We start from the raw sequence: 24,055 nt of genomic DNA, 5'->3' as shown, positions 1-24,055 counted from the left end.
AGTGAAATACTGACAGAAACCACAACACACGGAGCCTCAAGAACACTGCGGTGAGTGAAGGAAACCAGACCCAAGAGACCACACAGCGCATGCGTCGATCGATCGGGATCCCCCTAAGAACAGGGAGAACCGAAGAGACAGGAAGTAGCTCACTGATAGCATTGTAGTAGTGACCACAAATCTATGGAAATCTACTAAAACCCACTGAATTACCCACTTAAGGGGTTGGATCTTATAACATCTCAACTGAATCTCAGTAAAGATAGCAGAAAAAGAAAGGCGACCTCTAATTCTTACTTACCCAGGGTCAGGCCTGCACACACATCTGGCCCCACAAATGAACCTCGGCCAGCCCACAGTGGCCAGCATCTCCTCCTCACCACCCAGGGCCCCTTCTTTCTCTTCTTTTCACAAAACACACTAGGAGAACCCTGTGGTAGCAAACACACCCATAGTCAGGTGTCGCTAGCTCTCCTCTCTGCTGCATATGAAACCGGTTCAGAGAGACCGGTGCCGGGCGGAGACAGGTAGAGAGACATTGCTCCAGAACACACTGCGTGTGGACACGTTCCTTTTCACCTGGGAAATAACAGAACGGGAGCAATAACCCCTTTTCTTATGCACTCGGTTACATTTTTCACTCCTGAACTCTCCTGAGCTAATGTAATACAATCTGGAAAATTTACACCGTAATGTGATGGAGAGGGGCTCTCAAGAGTCCCACCTAGTAAACCGGCAGCCGCGCTTTCAAATGAAAAGAGTCTGGCCAATCCCTGCTCTCTGCCCCGGGGCTGCCAAGCAACGGAGCAGCCGCCTTCTGGGGTGAACACTAATAGGTGCTCTTCAGGAGCCAGGGGCAATCTTCTCCGGGTGACCCATTAGCTGGAAACTACCACAAAAGGCGGCCGAAGGGGTTGCGGGGAACAGGGTAAAGAGGTTAAACAGCACGAAAGTGACGTAAAGGGGAGAAAGGCGCTTATATTTATATGCAAAAGGGGTAAAGAGAAGAAAATTTAATGCAGAAAAATGGCTGAGCGCTCGGAGAGATTTCCTTGGGACACTCCTCACGGCTCTCAGGCCTCTCTGCGGCCAACAGGGTCTTTCAAAGGCTGGAGTGGGGGAAGATGAGTGGGCTGCCCCTCACCCCTCTGGTCCCCAGGGTAGCCCCCATTCTGTCCAGAGGCAAGTGTGTGACTGACTGCTCTTGAGGTTTGGCATCTTCCAGAATTTTCTCCTATCATTTCCATGGTGACCACAGGCTCATGAACACATACCTGCTGCAGGCAGAAGAATGAGCCCAGCTGTGCAGACTGCGTGAACAGATGTGAGCAGTTTAAAAAGTGGTTGCAAATCCCCTCTTCAAGTCCGAGGTCATGTTTGGCAAAGGACACAGTTTAGGAACTACAGATCTCAGTGATCGCCACCACACTCAGCACACGAACTCCAGCTGGATCTTACAGGGGAGTCTGCCTGGCTCACTTCACCTTGTCGGTAGCTCAGAAGGGCATCATCTTCCTCGCTTTACAGAGGTGGAAGCTGAAGCAAGGACAGCATGAGGAAGGGGCTCCCACAGATGTTGCAGAAGCTGCTTCCGCTCCTTCAGCCAATAGCCGCTGAGCTACCAGCCCATTGGGGCGTGGTCTCTCTTTTAAAAAGCAGCGACTGCCCTCCACTCTCTCTCTTGCTTCTGCTCTCTCTTTTGCTTCCAGCTACTAGGCTCCTCTCCTGATCGGGCAGAGGGATATTGTCTGGGACAGTGATCTGTAAGTTTTTTCTTCTTTAAATAAATAACCCTCCTATTCATCATAATTCCGAACCGGTGTGAGATTGTTTGTGACTTCCCTCACACAGGTAACTGGAAGGGGGCCAGGATGAGACGAATGGCCTGGACACCAACACCCATTTCCGAGTTGCTCACTCAATATACATCCAGTTGGAGAGAAATTTGAGTTTCTCCCACAGTTGGAGCAATAGTTTGGCTCTTGAATGGCTCCTGAAGGCCAATGTGTTGAAGAACTAGTCTCCAGCCTGTCGCTATTAGGATGTGGTAGAGCCTTCAGGAGGTATAGCCTAAGGGAAGAAATTAGGTCACTGATCACATGCCCTAGAAGAGAATATTGAAAACTCAGATACCCTCTCCTCTCCCCTCCCCTTCTCTCCCCTCCCCCCTCCCTACCTCTCTCCTTTTCTCTCCCTCCCTTCACAGCCACCAAGAGCACAGCAATGTCACACCACCACCACACATTTCCACCACCAGGTGCCACCTCACCACAGTCTCAACAGCAATGGCCATAGGACCAGCCACACATCACCTGCAACTCCTGAGACCTGAGGCGGAAATCAACATTGAAATCAGCATTGAAGCTGACTTTTATCAGTGATGAAGTGCTGACTTCCCAACACAGGCCTGGGAGGATCTGACCTCAAAACAGCTTGTGGTCCCATCCAACCCAAGCACAGTCCTTTACTTGGACTGCCACAGCCCTTTCTACCTCCAGCAGAGGTGTTACCTTCTTCCAATTCTCACAGCTGCCAGGGACGGCCTCGAGCACAGATCTGGGCTCTGCTTTATGTTCCTCATTACATGCAGTCTGGATCCTGGGCCAGGCCTACAAGCCTCCATGTCACCTGCGCTGTCTCTGGCCCAGACACCTTGGCCTACCCATGCAACTTTCCAGGTGCCCACGGCTCACTGCCTCCATCTCTTGCAATCCTCTGTTGTCGGACAAACACCCGTTTGTCCTCTGCCGCTCTTGTTCAGGGTCACTTTGGTCTTTCTGGAGCTACCTTAAGCACTCTCCTTTTACCTGCCCACACTGTGCTAAAGCCATTGTCACACAGACAGGGACTTTCATTTGCACAGCTATCGCCCTTGCTACTCTTCAGACCAAAGTCTGTACTTCAGCTGGTTTCATATCTGCAGCGAGTTAACACACAGATGTACCAGGGGCTCACGCACTGGTGTGGAGACAGATGGCTGAGTGGGGTCACTCAGGGCTCTCTCTTTAGCACACTCAACAGGCTGGGAGCAGGGAGAGGGTTCAGAATAACCATGTAACAGGAGCGGAGTTTGGGGAAGACGGCAGCATCCTAGAGATGACAGTCACAGGATGTGACCATGTTTAAGGTCACACGAAGGGTTGGGCCACAGAGCTGCAGGCTACCACAACTAAAAAGGACAAAACCTAAGCTGGGGGATGGCTCAGTCATTAAAGCACTTGCCTTGCATGCATGAGGACCTGGGTTCAGCCATATTTAAAAAAAAATAAGTTACCTGCCTGTAATCTCAGTTCTGATGGGAAGTGGGGGGTGGGGCGTGCTTACTGGCTGGCTAGCCTAGATTAATGTGAGATTCAGGCCAGTGAGTGACCAAAACAAGGGAGATGTCTCCTGAGGAACATTCGTGGTTGACCTCTGGTCTACATAAACATACACGCACACACACATGCACACAACACAGAGAATTAGGATAAAGGCCCCCAGCAGACAAATGCTGAAACATGTAAACCAAGAGCCTGCTCACGGACAAGACCAAAAGGAAGGCTCTGTAGCAACTCAGCCTGAGGACACTCGAGTTTGAAGGCTCAGCCCTAAAGCCATGAGGACTCTGTGCTTCTCTACTGGAAACTCTGTCCTTCTAGCTCAGAGCCTGGCCCATTGTGGGCTCCATGGACGTTTCCAAATGAATCTAGTGCAACTCCTTTACCTCCCTCCAAACACAAACAAAAAGCAGCAACCTCCTGCCCATGTGAGCCTTTCATTTTCTCCGCTGAAATCACAGGGCCCGGGGCCATTAAACTTCTATGGGAAAAGCCGGGGCCCCAGAGGCTCAAGAGGGTATTTTCCTCCTGCTCTCATTTAAGGGTCATTTTGCTAATGAGAAACAGACCTATACTGCCAGCTCCATTATCCATCACCAGGGGGCACGGGAAATGCGCACCCCAAGCCCCAAGAACCCGAAAATCAAAACCAAAAGGCCTTAGGTCCCACCCCTTCGTTTCATGAGAAGAGGGGTAAATAATGACTCCATAGAGACTTCACGCGCAGACTCGAGGCTACTGGGAAGTCATTCACTCCTGAGATCTGCTCTGTGAGCCAGCGTGGCTGGGCTCTTGCACCCTGTGTGACTGTCACATGAACCTCTCCCGCCCAAACCTGGGTCCTTCTAAAGTCTGGCACTGTGCAATCCATTCCCATGAAGAGACTTCCAACAAAGATTCCTTGGCAATGTTCACCAAGAGATAAGGGTTATCCTAAAAGGAATTAGGGGTCAATAAAGATTGCTGTCTTTTAAAAAAAAAAATTGAGGGAACGGCCCCCCTCGGTGTCTGGGGGTAAGGAGCTGATGGCCAAGTCCCACTCACTAAAGCACCAGATGTTAAATGCTGTATGGCAGGTTATCTTCAGAAGTAAACCAACCCTAAAATCACAGAAATAATTACACAAAAGCCAGAGGCCCCTGTCCCGCCAGCCCACGCGGTCAGCCACATCCTTCCTCCTAAAGCTGAAGTCCCAGACCACAGAAAACACTGCCCCCCCATGTCCTCGAAGTCTTTATCTTGATGGACTCCGACGCCTATCTGATAACTTTGGGAAGTGGGGAGCTAAGACATGAGGTAACATACCACAGCTCTTGGAATACGCGAAGCTTCCTAATCTCTCAAGTCCAGGCTCACTGCCAAGGGCACAATGTCACTAGGCCGAAATCCTACAACAGGCTGCAGGGCCACATCTTCCCAGGACATCTGCGGTTCCCTTCCATGACTATGATAGTCTACTTGCAAGTTGTGTGTAATCGCCACAGTGCTGACACTGGTGATTGCTCCTCCAGGGATGAGGCTTTGACAAAGAATGCCAACAGCTCACTGGGAGATCCCCGAGGAACAAGATCTCAGAGTAAAATGTAAGAGCTCAACAGAGTCGTCCTCCCTAGCCCTAGGCTTCCCTCCTCTGGCTCTACACGGAGGAAACTGGCACACAGAGCCTTTCCATAAATGTTTATAAACTAAAGGAGATCGCGGAGCTTGCATCACAGCCTCTCGGTTTCGTCTTAATCACGGCCGCTTTCAGAGTCTCTCTACATCTCCCCAAAAGTTGTATCTAATTGTTTTGCACTTGTTTCTACTCCTTCGTTCCTTCTTTCCTTGTGCTGAGATGAGACCCATGACTTCGTACATTCCAGGAAAGTGCCCTCTTGCGAGTCATAACACACAGCTGTCTTATTTCCCAACCTTGACTGACTCTCAAGGCTCTGAGTCCCTTGACGGGCAGCTGTATGGAAAGCCACCTGCCAAATCCGTATACTCAGGCAGCCCTGGTTCCACTTTCCTTCCATCTTCCGCATTCCCTATTCTGACCTTCTATGTCCATGGCGCCATCTCACCTGAGCGACCCACCATAACCATGCCCACAGTGCAGGTGTCAGACAACAGTGAGGGGCGAGTGTTTCAATACCCCGGGAAACTCCACAAGCTCAGAAAGTTTCTTCTCTAGGAAAAAGCGGGCAGGAGTCAATCCAGAGGGCAGGTGGGAGCCTTGGCAGGTGAGAGCCCTGAATAGCAAGCGACCGCACCAAAGGTGACGCCGTGTTAGCGGTATTGGATGGGGGAAGTGTTTCTTGGCTCCTGTTCCCTTTCTTTCTTTCTTCTAAGATATATATAAAACCACTCCATATCCAGCCCTGATAATCCTTAAAAGGGTACTGAGAGAAACAAAGTAGGGGAGTGGCCACCTCCCTGTGGGGTAACCTAGGCACCAGCTGCATAAATACAAGGTGGTTTTAACTAATCGGAGCTTTTAAAAGGCCTATTTGGTTGAACTCCAAAAAAGTCATATGCACAAAATGTGCTGGCAATTTTGAAAAAGTTGCTCTGCCATTGAACATATTGCTGTCAAGGACCCAAGAGTTTAATAAATCATTTTTTGGAGTTTACAGCAAAATGTGCAATGTAATTATAGCAATGTATTAGTGACTGTTATTCGGGGAGCCATTTAATGTGCTATGCTCACACAGATTTATTTACCAGTTCTCATGTTTACTCAGTGATGGCGGCTGCCTGCGTGAAACCCTTCCCACTGTTATAGGCGCACACGAAACACAAGGCACTGAGCCCCCAAGGGCCAGGGAAGCTGGTGTCCCAGGCAGAGGAAGGAGGTGTCTAGCACTTTCTAGAAGGTAAAAATGAGAAATCAGTGGCTGAAAATTGGGAGTCTGATGGTATGAAACGCCAAAAACTTAAAAGTGTTCATTCAAATTAACATGACACAATGACTCTGCCTGCGTGGAAAAAGATAAAAGAGGTTTAAGAAGTCCATGGTCTGCTGAGAACATGCCAACATGTGTTTCTGAGCAGAACCCAGAACACCATTCTCTTGCTTTCGTGCCTGTGGGTCAATCGTCCTGCCTGCTTCATGCTCAGCACTGAAAAACGCAAAGCCAGCTTTGGTCGTCTCCTCTGCCCTCCAGACTCCCAAGGGAGTGGAAGAGAGGGCTCCTTGCTCTTCCAGAGTCCTCACCGCCATCTAGGATGCAATTGCATGTTACCATATCACCACAAGACGTAGACACTGCAGGGGAAATGACAGCAGTGACGGGCGTGGCCTGTGGGGTCTGTGTCTATGCAGGTGATTCCCGCTGGATGCCGTGGGCCGGGTGTTCATGCTCTCCCAAAAGTCATATATGGAAACCAACCCTCCCCATCTCTCAAATGATGCTATAAAAGCAAAAAGATTGGGTCAAGAGGGTGGTGAAACTGTCTTTGCCAGTGTTCTATTGTTGTGAAGAGACACCATGACCAAGACAACACTTACAGAAGAAAGCATTTCACTGGAGACTTGCTTACAGTTTCAGAGGTGTCCATTGTCATCATGTAGAGAACACAGACATGGTGCCGCTTAGCTGAGAGCTACACCTTGATCAGAAAGATGCAGGAAGATAAAGTAACAGTGGGCCTGGCTTGGGCCTTTGAAAACTCAAAGCCCACTCCCACTGACACACTTCCTCCAGCATGACTGGGCCTGTTCCAACAAGACCACACCTCCTCGTCCTTCTCAAGTAGTGCCATTCCTGATGACTAAGCATTCAAGCACATGGGCCTATGCGTGCCATTCCTACTCAAACCACAGCACGCTCACAGAGGGAATTCAGGCCCTCACAAAAGACGAAACAGCAAACTGGCCCTTTCCACCATAGCAAAAGACAAGGGGGAAGGCAAAATAAAAAAGACTGGAAAGCCAAGAGCAGCCCTGAGCAGGCAAGGTCCCACCAGGGTCTGGACCTCAAGTGAACTGAGAACTGAAGGAAATGGGTAGTCCTGCTCACTGTCAGCCACCCAGCTCACAGATTCCACCGTAGCCTGAGAGAATTGTCCTGCCCCCACCCCCCACACACCCATCACCACCTATTTCTGGGCTAGTGATGACAGCTTTGCTCTTTGGAATACCTAGGAGCCATCTCTGAAAGCCCCCAGCAAGCATCCCTGCATCCCTTTCCTCTGCAAGTGGCACAGTGATGGTGAAAGCAGATACCTGAGCCAAACCAAGAACACATCCACCAAGGACTCGTGAAGGACCTCCAGAAAGCCAGCCCACAGATACCTGACTCTGCCCTGGAGAAAGGAACCTCCTGAGGCTGCAGCCTTCTCTTTGGACACCAGGACGTCATGTCAACGGGCCAGCACTACTGCCCCAGATATCCGCTCCCTATATAACCAGCCAGTCACTTGCCCTCACCCAGCAATGGCTTCATGACCCAGCCGTGCAAAGGAATTATTTGTTTTGTTTTGCCTTTTCTTTATTAAGAATCTTTTGAGAATTCAAATATTCACAGAGGAATTACCATCTACCTGTGCACAGAACGCCCAGCAAAGCAAGGAACTGGCAGATCGCTAGTGACATGCATGGGTGCAGGTCAGGAGACAGACCCACGGGGGCAGAACGTCAGCAGAAACACGTTCTGTGGAAACTACCATGGGGACTCAGAAGCCTGTGGGCCTCCACATGGCCATGTGAGCCTCCTAGGTTTCCATCAAGCTACCAGATGCTTCCCAGCAGCCATAAAGGGCATGACTGGAGTCGCTAGAAACTACAAGCACCCTATAAAACAATAAATAAACCTAAACTTCCCATACAAGTCCCACAACCTCTGTTTCTTTCCCCCAGTGTGTGCCCCATACAGGAATCAGGAGGCCCAATCACACATATTAAAACCAGTACTTTGAATTGAGGCTGCACACACACACACACACACACACACAGAGAGAGAGAAAAAATGCTCATAAAGTCATCACTGGCCAACCTGCAGCTGCCACTGGCTTCCCCTTCAGCCTGTGTGATAGCCGTCCTCAGATGAATGCTCCTTTAACTTCACGGCTCATTTTATTAGCTGCCTTGACCTCCAATAACAACTTCAGCCTTACAATATCTGAAACCTGAGCCAGGACGTCCACTGAGCCATCAGCTCCTATGCTCCCTTCAGGGCTCTGAAAGCACACACACATCTGCACACACTACACACATATCCACCCCCATACCACACACACACATCTCATATCCATACCACAAACACCACACACATCTAAACACATATCTATATGGACACAACTCACATCCATACTATACCACATGTACCACACACACATTTACACACACACACATCTCATACCCATACCACAAACACTATACACACATACACAATTATACACACATATCTCATATCCATAACACATACACTACACACATCAACACATACACAGCTCACATTCATACCACATATACTGCACACACAGCTACACAGACATACACATCTGACACCACATATGCATCTACGCACACACATCTCTTACACATCACATCCATACCACATACACTACACACACACCTCACATCCATACCATATGCACCACCACCCAAACATACACAACTCGTACACACAACCAAACACACACATATGCTCATCTCACATCCATACATACATTACAGACACACACAAACACACACAGACTATACCACATATGCCACACAAACATCTCATAGTATATATGACATGCACACAGCTCACATACACAACCATGTACACATACACAACAAACACGTATATAAGACACGCACATACCAAGTACACATACACAGGCACACACACACCACCCAAGCACACGCCCCACATACAGCCTGTCACAAAGCAGCCTGGAAATTGCAGACCTGACCACACCAATAAATTTAGGGTCAAAGGAGAAGGGAGTAACTCAGAGGACAGCAGCTAAGGGCAGAATCACCAAAGGTGGGGGCGGTCAGCAGCACATAGATCAAAACACTGAGTGAGGATCTGTGCCTGGATGTGCAGAGAATGCCAGGAAAGATGAGTGACAGGGGTGGCTTCCCAGCTCCTGCTGCCCTAGAATGTTCTCAGCTCTACTCCAAGCTCCCAGCTCTGCTCCTAATATCACGCCCCCTCAGTTGTGTCCAGATGAAAATGCAGAATGTTGTATTTGAAATAAAAAAGTTAGGAAAACAGTCCTCAGGAAGCAGGTTGCTTAAAGAGACATCCTGGGCTAGTGATAAAAGAGAAAGACCAGATTGATAGTAACTGAATGAACCTTGTTGACCCAGCAGGCAGCTGACTGAACTGTTCTTTCCCTAGAAGGCAAGGTCAACTGTGACAGGAGTCTTAGAGGCAGGACCTGGGTTCAGGGTGCACACATTGGCCTGAACTGTGCTAGGGTGTCTAGACGTTCGAAGATGCAAAGAAAAAAAGAGGAGATCAAAGGGTGGGAGGGTCCTGGGAAAAACTTTTAATTCAATGATGATTTTAACGTTTGGAGTTCATTCCTGAATTACCAAGGAAAAGAAAAAAAGAAAAACTTGCCCCAAATGATTCCTACATCCTAATTTATAGGACAAATATTCTTAACATAAATGATAAATCGGCCCCCTTTCACAGCCCCAAAGGCTGTACTTTTTCCTCCGACAACTCTTACCAAATTGATCTCTTAAAGTCAACTATCTTTTTATTAGTCTAAGTTGATTTTGTTTACAAACACAGAGGACACAGCAAACAGCTTTATTAAAACATGAGAGGATCAAATAGGACAGCTCATGTCTGTAATCCAAGGCGGTGGCAGGAGAATCGCCAGGCCTGGTCTACATAGCAAGTTCTGGACCGGTCAGGACTGCATAGCAAGACCCTGGGGTGGGGGGTCAGGATGGGGGCAGTGGCGCAGGTGAGACAGCCTGGGGACAAGTTCAGTGGTACTCGGCACATGTGAGCCCTGGGTTCTAAGTACAGCACCGAAAGAAACAGGAGAACCACGTCACCTCACCGACCTTCACCGACGGTAACTACTGTCCCACAGCCCGGCAGCCTACCAAGCAGTTTTAGGCTCTTGGCTCAGCTAACACCCATCTAAGATTGTGTCAAGCATATCATCTTTGTGTCAAGCCTATCGTCTGGAATGTGAGGGCCAGCATGGACTTCCTAAAGTCTGATGGTCTCTATCTAGGTTTAAAGAGACTCATGGACTTGGGAGGAACTTAGGAGCAAATACTGCTGACTCCCTTCCTCAGTCTATGGGAGAAATCTGCCCAACATTTGGAGGTCCTGGATTTGATGCCCAACACCCAAAGAGAGAGGAGGAGAAGAAAAAGGAGAAAGAAAGCAAAGAAAAGAGAGGCATGGAGAGGGTATGTGAGACCGAGAGAGAGAGACAGAGAGACATCGGACTGTCCTAAGACCCCGATGCTGACTATGCTGGAGGCCACACTGTACCTCAGTCACCAGACAATCCCATTCACCCAACTATCTGGGACAGTACCAACCTCGGGAACTTACACCGCTCACTTCCAACGCACAACTGAACCAGCAAACTATTTTTCTTGAACAGTGGTGATTGGTAGTGGGTCTCCCAAGTTCCACAGTTTATACTCTGAATAACATGTTAGCGCAATAGCCCAACAGCTCTTGGCCACAGCTCTTCTCATGTTTGGCTTCCTGTCACTTAGTGAAGAGCTCTCCCATTGCTGCATAAGGTCATCCCGTTGCATGAAGTCGCAAGAGGATAGTGACACTGAATATCCCTCAAAAGCAGCCACTAGAAAGAAGTGGGCGGTATTTCTAAGGAGTGCATAGCGGCTCATCGCTGCTGATTAAAAGATAGAATCACACACACACACACACACGCATACGCACCTCAATACCCTATGCTATTGTGTTAGCCTAGAAAACAACATTCTTCCATTATGCAATTACAAATCCCAGACATCACTCAAATGAGAGGAAAGAATCATTAACTTGAAATCTATATTTTGAAGAGCAGGTTTTTGGCTTTGCTATTCGCGGTTCACGGTTTCACACAAACCCATTTAAAGACAGAATCTGTGTGTGTGTGTGAGCCGTCAAAGATCTGAGGAGCATGCTATGTGGGGAGTTAAAACAGCTTCCAGAACCTTGGTGGTCAGCAACAGTACTGAGCAGCAATCAGGAACAATGAATGAAAATAGTGAGGTTGCAACCTAGCCCGGGACGTGCTAGACACCCTGAGACACAGTTCCAGCCGCTTCTTGCTCTGCCCAGAGCCCTCCAGTCTGTGACATTTGGAGCATGCCTTCCCTTTATAGTAGGGTTTGCGAGAGCCCTGCCTTCCACGTCCACTCAGACTCCCAGCTGCCACCGGTGCAGAAAATGCTGCCAACTGGGGGGAGGGTATCGTCTCTATTTCCAGCAGTCTTCACGGAGTCTGGCTGGAATCAATGAGACATCAGCACAGTATTAGTGCAGAGAAAACTGTCTGAGAAAGATAAAACTGGATCGGAAAGCAGAGAAGCCAAATTCCGGGTGCTGCATAGACCTGCTCGCGTCATGCGTGGTCACCGAAGGAAAATCTGCCCTCCTTCATTCACCCGGATCTGAAATGCCAAAAGCCACTCTTGCCCTGCTCCCTGGGGGGGGGGGGGGCTCAGAGCTGGGAGCTCTCATACATATTCATGGCAACGGGGCTAAAAGAAGTAGCCACCTTCATCAACCTGAAATGTTTTTGGGAGACAGACACCTACGGAATGATGAATACGTATGAGTGATTTTATTGACTCGGAGATGAAGAAACGCAAAAGGAGATGAATGGCCCCATTTTCTCCAAGGCTGTTTCTCTTTTCTCCATTTTGGTATCAGACCATTAGCAACAGAAAGGAAGGAGGGACGGATGGTGGAAGGAAATTGGTTCTTATTGAATTCAACTCTTCCTTGAAAGTCACTGGAATAACAACACCAAGGGATGGTACTACCTTACCTCAGTCACTTGACCCACACTACAGCCCGAACGACAGAGAACTACCAGGTTCAAAACACCAAACGGCTTGCCCCTGGTCACAACCAAGGGAGTCTGGCTTTGTGCCAAGCCTGCTGATCCCAGGACTTCATTTTAATGTATGAGAACATCAGGAATGGTACCCCACAAAACCTCCAGTGGAGTTGCCTCAGATATCCCCACTATTGAACACGCTGACACTGACGACCTTTTTCCAAGAGGCCAGAAACTCTTCAAGCCAAAATTTCCAGTAACCCCCTGATGGCCAACTCCACAGACACGTCAGTCTTTGCCTTCTGGATTCCTTCAAAGTTCTGGGCTCACCATCATCCTGGTCCCCCAAACTCCTCCTGTTTGATTTCCACGGTGCCATATGTCCTTCCTTTTTTTTTAAATGCTATCTTTTCTGACCTGGTCTGTCTTCCTGCTCCCTTGGGCTTCCTGCCTGCTCAGTGTCAATGTTCACATCTCATGCTCAATGTGCTATGTGCCTCACGTACATGGAGTCACCCCATCTGTCAGTCATGGAGTCACACCATCTGTCATGGAGTCACACCATCTTCAGTCATGGAGTCACACCATCTTCAGTCATGGAGTCACACCATCTTCAGTCATGGAGTCACACCATCTTCAGTCATGGAGTCACACCATCTTCAGTCATGGAGTCACACCATCTTCAGTCATGGAGTCACACCATCTTCAGTCATGGAGTCACACCATCTGTCATGGAGTCACACCATCTGTCATGGAGTCACACCATCTGTCATGGAGTCACACCATCTGTGCATTCCATTGCCTTTTTCATGGTGCCAGCTCTCAGATACATGTCTCCACCTCCAAACCCCTGCCAGAGACCCTAGCTAGGCCCACTGGACCACTGAATCTCAGGCTGTAAAGAACTCAAATAATTTTGTTGCGCATAGCCACTCCCACCCCCATTAATATAATCCCCATGCCCATCTAATCCATCTGATGAATGGAGAATGAGTATTTCCTGTCCATTACATTAGCCCCCATCCATCATGGATTTCTACATAGGATCTACCGGGTCTTTCCTAACATTTCATTCATTTTCCTACCACTTCAATTCAGTCCGCATGATGTCACTCATGCCACTGTGAGGGCCTCCCTAATGGGACTCCAGGACACTGTCTCAATCCACCCTCTCTCACAATACACAAATGATGGCTCAGTCCCCTCCTGTCACCTTCCAATGAGTGCCACTGCCTACAGACAAAGTCCTGGCTCTTTTTCACACAGGCCCCCATCCCCTGTCTAACACTTCCCCAACCTGTTCACACACACAGGCACACACAAACGCATGCACACACATGCACACACACGCATGCACACATGTGTGCACACACACAGGCGCACACATTCACACACATACATGCTCACACACATACACACACATGCACACATTCACACACATACAAGCAAACACACGCATGCACACACAGGCGCACACACGCACACACACGCGTGCACACACATGCATGCACACATACATGCACACACACGCATGCACACACGCATGCACACACGCACATACATACATGCACACGCACAGGCACACACACGCATGCACACACAGGCGCACACACGCACGCACACACGCACACACACGCATGCGCGCACACACATGCATGCACACATACATGCTCACACACGCACACACATACATGCACAGGCACACACGCATGCACACACACATGCGCACACACACATACATGCTCACACACATATAGTGACAGTTAATTCTGCACTACGTAAGTCCTCCAGTGTACTCGGCATGCATAGCCCCCTCACGCCCTTCTTTCTACCTGGAACATCTCTGCTTCAGTGTGTCCATAGTCAACTCATTTCTCTACAGCCATCTCCACCCCATCCCCTAAGCTCCCTGCACAACTCAAGTTCTGCTCCTGATGTGCTGCAGTGTGACTCTTGCAGTGTCTGTCTCTCACCGCAAACTGTGTATTGCCCCAGGCTGCAATTTTAATATTTTTCATATTTTATTTATAATATGCTCTAATCCTATACTAGTACATGAATAAGAATTAGAAATTATTATTGGTATATGCACATGAAAGAAAAAACAATAAATAATAAATTATCAGTTGAATCCACTGGCATTTTTTCATGCGCTACGATCAGACATTATAACAGGAATTCAAGGAGAGCTCATCACCAAGCAATCAGTGATGATAATTTGCATTAAAAGCACTTGGTAGATTATGATACCTGTTCCTTAGTTTTAAAAAGCAATGCAGTGGAGCTAGGGAGATGGCTCAGTCAGGAGAATGCTGTCACACAGCACCCGGAGCCGAGTTTGACCCCAGCACCCCTATAAAACATGCAGGCCCAGTGGCATGTCCTGTAATCCCAGGACTGGAGAGGCAGAGGCAGAAGGGTCCTTGGGGTTTGCTGGCCAGTGTCAGTCGAGAACTTACAAGCTTTGGATGGAGAGACCCTGACTCGAAAATGAAGTAGAATGGAGGCTAAGGAAGACACCCAACACGACCTCTGACCCTCAACCACGCCCACACACGGACACAACACAAGACAATTAAGACACTACCGAAGGACGTTTGTAGAGCACTGAGACAGTGGGCCTATGTGCAGTTATATGGTATTTAGCGTTTAGTTCTCTGGCCCATTGCGTGATCTTCTGGGTATATAATGAACAGCATAGATCAATTTTATGTTTGCCCAAATATTTATCTATTGAGTTGTTCCCAGACTTCTATCAAAACACCCATCTTCCTACCACTGATTAAAGATGTCACTACTATATATAATAAACCAAATTTTCAGTTGCACTCAGATTCATTCCCGGACTTTATATTGCTTATTTTTCTGTTTCCTGTGCACCAATTCTACACCATTTTAAGCATTAAAACAAGAAAAGCTTTGCCACACGTCTTACTGTTTTGTAGGAATATCCCTTAGCTATATAGTGAGTTCAAAACCAACTTGGGCTAAATGAAGCACCTTTAAAAAAAACAAATAGAATAAAAATGAGTTACGGAAATAAAGCAAATTCCCTCATGACAGATGGCTTTCTACTCAGGATTTAAAGGCCATTTTTGTCCAGGTTCTGGAGAAAGTCCAAAGACAATAGCTAGGTGCAGGCTGACACGGTATTCTGATAAATACCCAAATGTAACTCAGGAACACAGATGTATCCCACCCTTTAGCACCTCCACCAGCGTACATAAAGATGGGCTCCTTTAAATGGGTGCCCAGAAGCGAGAAAGAGCAACTGAGCGCTCTTCTATAGAGTGTTCCTCGACCCAATGGGGCCACTCAACAGGGTAGAAGGGAAGAAAGGGTGGGTGCCTAAGACCAGACAAGGGTAAATGACACGGAAAAGGGAAAGGAGGCCCTGTACGACTAGCTGGCCTGTATCTCGGAGGATCTGGCAGGGAAGGCTAGAGCTCCATGTCTGTGGCCGAGTGTCCAGCTACGGGCTCCTTTCCTTGGAGGATGGAGCCTCAGCAGATCAACAAGGTAAAGGTAGAAGAGCGGCCATGACCCCTCCAAGTGCTCCAACATTACTCCCCTATGCCCATTAGGCCACAACTCAAATAGTTCCTCGGGATCTTGACAACATTTATTTCCAGTTTCCTGATCCCCAAGGATTAAAAGCTGCCATCTGAAAACCCAGGAAACTTGAACATGCTCAAACAGCAAACCCTCACTGGGTATTCACCCAAGAGCAATGGATATGACCTAGACTTTGATTGCCCTAATCATTCCAAACACTGCCAAACTGCCAGCCTTCGCCATTTAAAAATCACTCATTTCTAATGCAATCGTCCTGTCTAAGAAGAGTGGGGATGAAATGATTACTGGTCAGGGAGTTTTTCAGACAAATTAAATCCCTACAAAAACTGACCGTGTTAGTTCCACACTTAAAAGTCCGGCGAAACGAAATGCAGTTGAGGAAGAAATTATGGCTCGTCTGTCTCCACTGGGAATGCTTTTATAAACTCCGTTTTATAAGCTCAGTTTTTAAATGATAAATGCTGTAGGATTTTTGTTCATTACTGCTGTTATATATCAGCTGTTGTCTTATTTCAAAGAGCCCGAAGATGAGAAGGGGCACTGTGAAATGCTGTCTTCCAGAGATGGCGTGGCTGTCCCAATCATGAACTCACAGCTGCGGTCACTTGCACAAGACCAAGACACTTGACACCCAGGTATCAGCTGGGACAGACACTCTGGAGGCTCCGCCACACACTGAGCATCTGTCGGCAGCGGGTAGCTGCTGGGAGAGGGAGAACCATTCTTTGCTTTCTTTCAAGAATGTGGCAGCTGGTAGGTTCCCGAGGCTCTGGTGGAGGGCCACCCCCATCACACACATAAGGGCAGCGCTGACTGAACTTAGCGGTGGTCAGAAAACTAGAGGACATGAATTTGGGATGGGATTACGTTGAGGGAGGCAGAGAGTTGGAGGGTAGTGGAAGGTAAGTAAGGTCATATTATACAGTACACGTATATGAAATTCTTGAAAACAAGAAAAATGTTTGCCTGTATGTCTTGCGTCACTTGCATGCCTTGTGCCTACAGGGGTCGGAAGAGGCTGGGGACCCTGGAACTGGTGTTACAGACAGTTCTGGGTCAGCCTGAGGGTCCTGAGAAATGAAGCCCCATCCTGTGGAAGGGGCAGCCGGCGTTCTTAAACACTGGGTCATCTTTCCAGCCCCCAATAAGGAAACATTTTTAAAATACTTTCAAAATTAGCAGTATTCTAAAGACGCTTTTTTTAAAGATGTGTTCTTAGAGTAAGGGAATGTTGCCCAAAATTCCTTCAAACTTTAGTAAATATTTTAAATGTAAAGTCTATTTTATCTATACAGTATACTACAATGGCTTTGGGTATGTGTGTGTGTGTGACTTTGGAATAGAGTTATTTTTCATACTCCTCCTTCCTCTTTTGGAACTGGCAAAATACAGAAATGTTTATTTATGTCTCCCCAAGTCTAGACTTCCACGGGCTCTGGCTATTTAGAGCCCACGGTTGGTGTTTGTAACCCCCGACACACATTCTTTTCTTTCATCTCTCTGATTCCTGATCACTCTCTTCAGGGCGTCTGGCTAATCTTGCTGATATTTCTAGGGCATAGATGGACTCAGAACATGCAACTGAGGAAAGCAGTCAGATAGGACACAGCTCTGGACCTTCCTTTTACCTAGGAGGAGATTTTCTTTTATTGGTATGGAAATGAGCAGATATCCGATAACCTTCGCCCAACCTGGAGCATTCGCGCTTACTCCAGGGAATTTCTTCAGGCTGATGTTTTGTGGGCTCTCCACAGTAGATTCAAAAGTTCTGTCACCGCTATCAGAATGATCTAGGTTAGCTCAAAAAAAAGGGAGAGATTCATTCCTTGGCCCCTCTGCCTGGCTCAGTGCCTTGACTGTCTATAAAACAGGAAAGGTACTCTCACCACAACTGAGGAAATGTTTTATATTTACACAGTGAAACATGGCAGTGGGGGAAGGGACCATCCTCACTTAAAGTCCCCACTCCTTTCCACAACCCCACTCTTGTTTTATCTGAGCACTTCCACTTAAGAAGGCTAAAAGATAGAGCAAGGCTATAAACCGGCAAGCACTTTCCTCCTGCGGTAATAAAAGTCAATCAGAAGGCTTTACGACCTTGCCCAGGTACGTTGCTGTTGAGAAGATGAATTCAGAGCATAGTTTTCACTCCCAGGGTCTTGAAATAACCAGCAACAACCTGCCGCTGCTCTCGATCTCCTCTCTAGAAAGCTCAGACCATCACCCACCACATTCTTTCTCTCCACACTTCTAGCCTCTTTCAACATTGCCACCACTTACCCGGTTTACCCAGTTACATGCCAGTCACTTAATGGTCTACCATGAAACCCAGTCCTTTAGTGGCCACCCAACTGGTCTACCCTGAAGTCCAGTCCTCTAGTGGTCATACAACTGGTCTACCCTTAAGCCCTGTCTTCTAGTGGCCGCACAACTGGTCTACCCTAAAGCCCAGCCCTCCAGTGGCCATACAACTGGTCTACCCTGAAGCCCAGTCCTCCAGCGGCCACACAACTCTCAAGAATGCTCAGACTCAGGCAGGAACTCTTGAAGCACCAAAGCTAGTCTTCAATGTGGGGGACAAACATATGCTCCTGCAGAGACTGTCTAATACTTCATCACTTCTCCTCACCCAGATGTCCCCAAAATAAACTGAGAGAGACTCAGTAGAGCTTATTACCTGGAAATGAACACGGGGGGGGGGGGGGGGGGGGGGGGGGGAGTCACGTGACAGCACAGTGTTTACGAAGTGAACTCATCAAATTAGAACCTGAACATGGGCAACACCTTTCAGCCAAAACCTCAAGTCGTATAAATCATAAATCTCAAGGATAGGGACACTTAGGTGAATGTCAACCTTGTATCTTTCTCTGAAGAATGGGTGCACTTTTCAAACCTTTCCTTGTGACATCCAACAATCCAAATCACTGTTTTTCATCGTTGTGTCAATGGAAAAGCTAAAAATAAGATGACATCCTAAAGAATTAATGAAAACATTATATTTTTAAAATGAGAAAACCGACTCACTAATATTGCAAAATAAAACTAGAGGTGCAAAAAGAACCCAGGCCAAATCCATCCTGAAGTAGCAGATTCTAGGGCAGGCTCTTCTGCCTCCGACTTCTGAATGGTTTATGTATAAAGATTTTCACACCACCCAACACAGTTCAGTAGTCTGTGAAAATATCCGCCAAATACAGTTGAGCATCTTACGTGAATTACGAAGATGAGTTTTGCTAATTACCCCTCAAAAATATGTCTTTGGCCGGGCGGTGGTGGTGCACGCCTTTAATCCCAGCACTCAGGAGGCAGAGGCAGGTGGATCTCTGGGAGTTCGAGGCCAGCCTGATCTACAGAGCTAGTTCCGGGATTGGCACCAAAGCTACAGAGAAACCCTGTCTCGAAAAACCAAGTCTTTATCTTCCCAGACTCTTGTTCTCTAGGGGAAATTACACGTGGGGGGGGGGGGTCACACTGACATCTCTTGTTCTACTGAAACTTAACCCCTTCAGTGCCTCCAGGGTAGAGGTCCACAGTTTGCTCATGAACCTTGCACTGAGAAGAAGAAATGCCTGTCTCAACGGACAGGACGCACCATGCATAGGGCCCCAGAGAACATGGCATTTGTTTGACAAACATGCTGCAAAGACATTAAAGACTTTGCACCTAATTAGAGGGAGACAATGCCTAACTTATATCACCCTTAAAGCTATCCTTCTCAAACACAATCCATGGGCACTCGATATTAAGACTCCATATCTCACTTACTAGCAGCAAGCTAACCCCAAAGCATCCTATCCCTGGCTAAATCCTGCAAGCTCCCTTGGACCTCATGCTATCTGTGTCTTGATGCAACTCAGGCAACCATGTGTGATGTTCAGGCTCCTCTCAATGCCCCTGGGTCAGCAGAACACCGAGGCTTGGCATGCCCAAGACTGCATCTGGAGCACCACCTCCCTCTGCTATGACCGGTTTCTCAACATCACTTTTATTTCAACCAATAAATAAAATCAGCGCTTAAAATCGCACTCCCTCCTAAGCAGTGTTAAGTGAATTTTTTTCAGGTGGCTTCAGCAAAACGGGAGGCCGAGTCTATCACACAACCCCATAAATCACCAAGCATGCAGTTACGCTTCAATCTTTGTTTCTTCCTGTCCGTGCCCCTTCACCCCTTCCCTTTTCAGGACAAGAGCTGGTGCTTCTTTGCTTTGCCCAAGAGGAGCATTCGAACAACCAACACAAAGAGCCCCTTGTGAGCATGCGCCCTCAAGAATGCTCAGATAATTTTGGTGGCCTGTGACTTACTAGGATTACAAATATCAGACACCATCACCTCAAGCACCAGAGTCTCTCCCACCCTGTTCTACACCCCGTTCTTCACAATGCTCCACACAGATGTGAATAGCCGGTGGGCTGTGAGTCCGTCAGAGGATGAACTCAGTGTGCACAACGATGGCCTCCACGTGGACCTGCTGTCTTCAGCTTTGAAGTGAGCAGGAGATCAAGGAATATTGATGAAATAGCAAACAAGTCTGTGGATGGGGAAAGGCGTTAAATCGGGGCAGTATGGCATGCAAGACTGAGAAAGGCGTCTCATCCTGAGATTTACTCTTGGGGTGTCCTGGAAGATTAAAGGCGGAACTACAAAAAGGCCAAAGAACCCAGAGTTAATTATTCTTGAGATAATTTCTAGATTCAGAAAACCAATTCTCCCGGGGGTGATTTTTCACATTTTAAGTTTTACAACAGTCTGTGGGTGTCTGTGTAATTGAGCCCTGGTGTAGAAAACATCCGTGTGTGTATCTGGATAAGCAGATGAAGCAAGCAGATGCGGTTACTCCTAAACTCCGCTATTCGAAATCACACAATATTTCATTTCAGAAAGTCACAGAAAAAAAAAACCTGAAAATGCCATTAAGCAGTGTTGGCAGCCTCCACAGCAATCCACTGTTTTCTTGATGTGTCTCTCTAACCACTGATAAAAACCCTTTGAAGTGGAAGAGTAAATATTATCATGTGATAGTACTTGGACCCAACTGTGCAAATACAACTGCATTGTGTTCCACTCTGGGGGCTCCGGGCCCGTCACACCACGCAGACAGGGTTGCTATGGAAGAACCAATGTGCTTATTAAATGTGCCCAGGAGCAGGTCAGGATACATCTTGGCTTTTAAAGCAAGCCACTTCTTAATCCTCCTCACGTAGACACATGGAGTGTTAAGGGAGAAATGCCGGCTTTGGAAAAAAGTGTTTCTGTGGTGCTTAGGCCACCACGGGAACCCTCGACTCTCGCAGCTGGCTCTTACCGCCCCCTTTGACAAGCTGCTGCAGTAAGGCAGAGGAGGGTAAGGAGAACAGCAAGGCAAACCCGCTGGGGGCATCCCCCTGCGCCACCAGGCCAGGTGCGGAGCCTTACACCCGGACACCCCGAGGCAGCATCATAGAGTGGGGCGCAGCTCCCCGCAAAGTACCCCTCAGTGGCTCACCTTGCCCGGGAGGGGTCCCGGCAGCAGCAGCTTGAGAGCCTGCCTCTTCAGCTCCACCAAGCGGGCGTTGCAGTTCTCGCACCAGACGCCGCGGTCGGAGCCGGGGGAGGAGCCGCCGCCGCTGCCCGAGCCTGGAGATCCAGTGCCGAAGCCCGGTGAGCCGCCCAGGGAGCCCGGCGAGCTGGTACCGATGCCCGGAGATGCGGGACCCGGGGAGCCAGTGAAGGAGCTCGGGGACGAGGTGCCCGAGCCCGGGGACGGGGTACCGGACGAGCCGAGCGCAGAACCCGCGCCCTCGGGGGTGGGCCGGCTCCCTGCGCGAGACTCCTCGTACGCCTTGCGGTACCAGCTCTCGGGGGAGAAGGGCGCGGCGGGCTTGGTGGGCGAGCACACTTCATTCACCTGCCGGAGAGACAGGCAGCGTCAGGCCCTGCGGGGTCACCGGTCCCCGAGCTGAGCCTGGAGGGCTGGGGGCAGCCGTCCTGCCTGCACTGCTGCGAACCTGCCCTACATCTAGCTCCATACCTCAAGTGACCTGTCCTTAGGCAAGTCCTGCCCCACGCACCCTCCTCAGGGTGACCGCGCGCAGGTTCCCCTCCATTCCTCCGGGAGTCAGTAGAAGGGCTTGGGGTGTTTGGGTGTCCTTCGGTTTCTGCGAGAACACCCAGAAATCCAAAGCCCCGCTCTTTCAAATCCGGTACCCGCCCCCAGCAAGTCCTAGATGCATGGTCCTGCAACACCATATCCAAGGGGTGGGTGACTGTGACTTCTAGGTATTTACTCATTCGGAGAATAGCCCTCCGGGTCCCACCGGTAAATGAAAGGGGCTCCCCGCTCCTGGGCAGCGAGCCCAGGGAACCTCAGAGGGATTCCTGAGAAACGCTTCCCTTCGGTTTAACTCTGCCTCCAATACTACAAAAGTTACCGGTGCAGGGAAAGGGAGGAACCGGGACCAAAGAAATTCCCAGAGACAGGCGAGCTGCAGACCCACCTCCACGCATGCACGGCCCCACCGGTGGAAACGCCAGTGCCACCCGAGAGCTAGGGGCCGTGAGCCCGCCGGTGGTTCCCGGGCAGCGGAGGACACCCGCCCCAATGGGTCCCTGGGAACGCATCTCCGCGTGGACGCCGCCACAACTTACCCCGTATTTCTTGCCCCTGGTGGAGACCGCAAGCCTCTCTTTATTTCCAGCTACCGAATTCATGGTGGCTCTTCCAGAGGAAAGGGTCTAAATGTTCCCACAAGGCTACATCCAAAAGGTTTGCCAACCCAGAAAGCGTCCCCCCTCGTGGTAGGGGTTGGTCCTCAAGTCAAGATTTCTTAATGGGGGGTTGGGAAGAGAAAAAGCAAATGGACCCCAGAAGTGATAGCACCAATTTGCAGGAAGGGTTGGAGCGCCTGGTGGTTCTCAAATAATGGGTTTCCTCATCTCTCTGCCTCTTCTAGCCACGCGTCCTCTCTTCACCGCCACATCCAGATCGCTGGCATTTTCCTCCGCCCGGCCAGCGCGTTCTCCTCCAGCGGGGCCGAGAGGGAGGACGACGGCGAGGGCGCAAGACGGCTGCAGGGAAGGTGGGCGAGCCCTCGCCGAGCCGAGCCGGCGGTGGGAACTTGCCTCCTTCCCCGAGCTCGCTAACTGAGTTCAAAGAAATTCTCCCAAAATGTAAGGATCCAGACTCGGGGAGGAGCCTCGGCGTGTCGCCGAGCCAATATGCGCCGGCCCGTTTTCTCCTGACAGTTGCGCGCAGGGCAGGGAGAGGGCGGCTGTGCGCGGCCGGCGAGCAGTCCGCGATCAGGACGCGCGTGTGCACCCGGGCTCAGCGCGGAGCCTAGGGGACCGCGACCCTGCCGCCTCGGAGCCGCCGCCGCGCCCGCCGCGATCCATTTACGGCGCGGCGCTCGGGCCTGGCATCGCCAGGCGCAGCCGGGGCGGGGGTGGGGTCGTAAATCTGGCTCCGGGCGGGGAAGTTGCTGGCGAGGGGCCTGCGGCCGGGGGCTCTGGTGCTACCCGCCGTGCGAGCCTGCAGCTCCAAGCCGGTCGAGCTGCGCGGAAATGCGGCGCGGGAACCTCCCCGCCTCCCCGCCCCCCCGGGGGCTGGTCTCTCCTGGCAAGGCGTGCAGGTCTGCCTTTGAAACGCCGTGCAAACGGATTGAGTCACAAACAAGTCCGCAAACAGGCCGGGGCCAACCCCCCGCCCTTTGTTCTCCCAGACCTGCCTGGCAAACCTTTCCTTGAATCGCCCTCTCAGCCCCAGCCGGCCGGGGGTTCCTTCTTCCCCGGACCCCGGCCTGGGCACCGGGAGCCTTCAGCCCCCGCCCGCCCTCCGGCCCAAACCCCTGTTAGTGATGGGGGAAACCTCTCGAGACCCGCACAGGTGAACCAGGGACCCAGCGCGCAGCTGCCGGCCGGGCTGGGGAAACTGAGGGATTGGCGGCACCGCACACGCGCGGGAGGACTGCGCGGGCCCGGACAGGGGGTGTGGCGCGAGCTGCCCGGGCCTCCGGGTTGGGATCAGTCTCCTCGTCCCCTTGCGCGTTAGCCTGCGAGCGTAGGGACCTGTGAGATCTCCAGAGCACCCAGCTGTCGCCCTCTGTCTGATTCCCGCCCCCCACCCCGCGTAGCGCCCCGGAGCTCAGGAAGCCGGTGTACGCCGGGCTCCACACGTGGCTGCTCCGGGGTGTCATTTTTCATTTCCCGGGAGGAC

The 24,055-nt window shown here is 49.9% G+C and overlaps 1 protein-coding gene across 1 annotated transcript in view; it reads right to left on the bottom strand.

Annotated features, from left to right (window-relative positions):
- Kif26b (kinesin family member 26B) overlaps positions 1-23,547 on the bottom strand; it is a 405,174-nt gene extending 381,627 nt beyond the window's left edge. The window contains exons 1-2 of the mRNA XM_050142967.1: positions 22,492-23,547; positions 21,350-21,751 (exon numbers count right to left, since the gene is read on the bottom strand). Of these exons, the coding sequence (XP_049998924.1) occupies positions 21,350-21,751; positions 22,492-22,554 (465 nt within the window). The 5' untranslated portion in view covers positions 22,555-23,547. The remainder of the gene's footprint in view (positions 1-21,349; positions 21,752-22,491) is intronic.
- Positions 23,548-24,055: the final 508 nt, after the last annotated feature.

This window comes from Alexandromys fortis, unplaced genomic scaffold, assembly GCF_014885135.2.
Source record: "Alexandromys fortis isolate MF-2015 unplaced genomic scaffold, M_Fortis_MF-2015_v1.1 scaffold_51, whole genome shotgun sequence".
NCBI lineage: Eukaryota > Metazoa > Chordata > Mammalia > Rodentia > Cricetidae > Alexandromys > Alexandromys fortis.
Note: the sequence above shows the minus strand (reverse complement) of the source record. Positions and strands in the feature narration are given on the sequence as shown.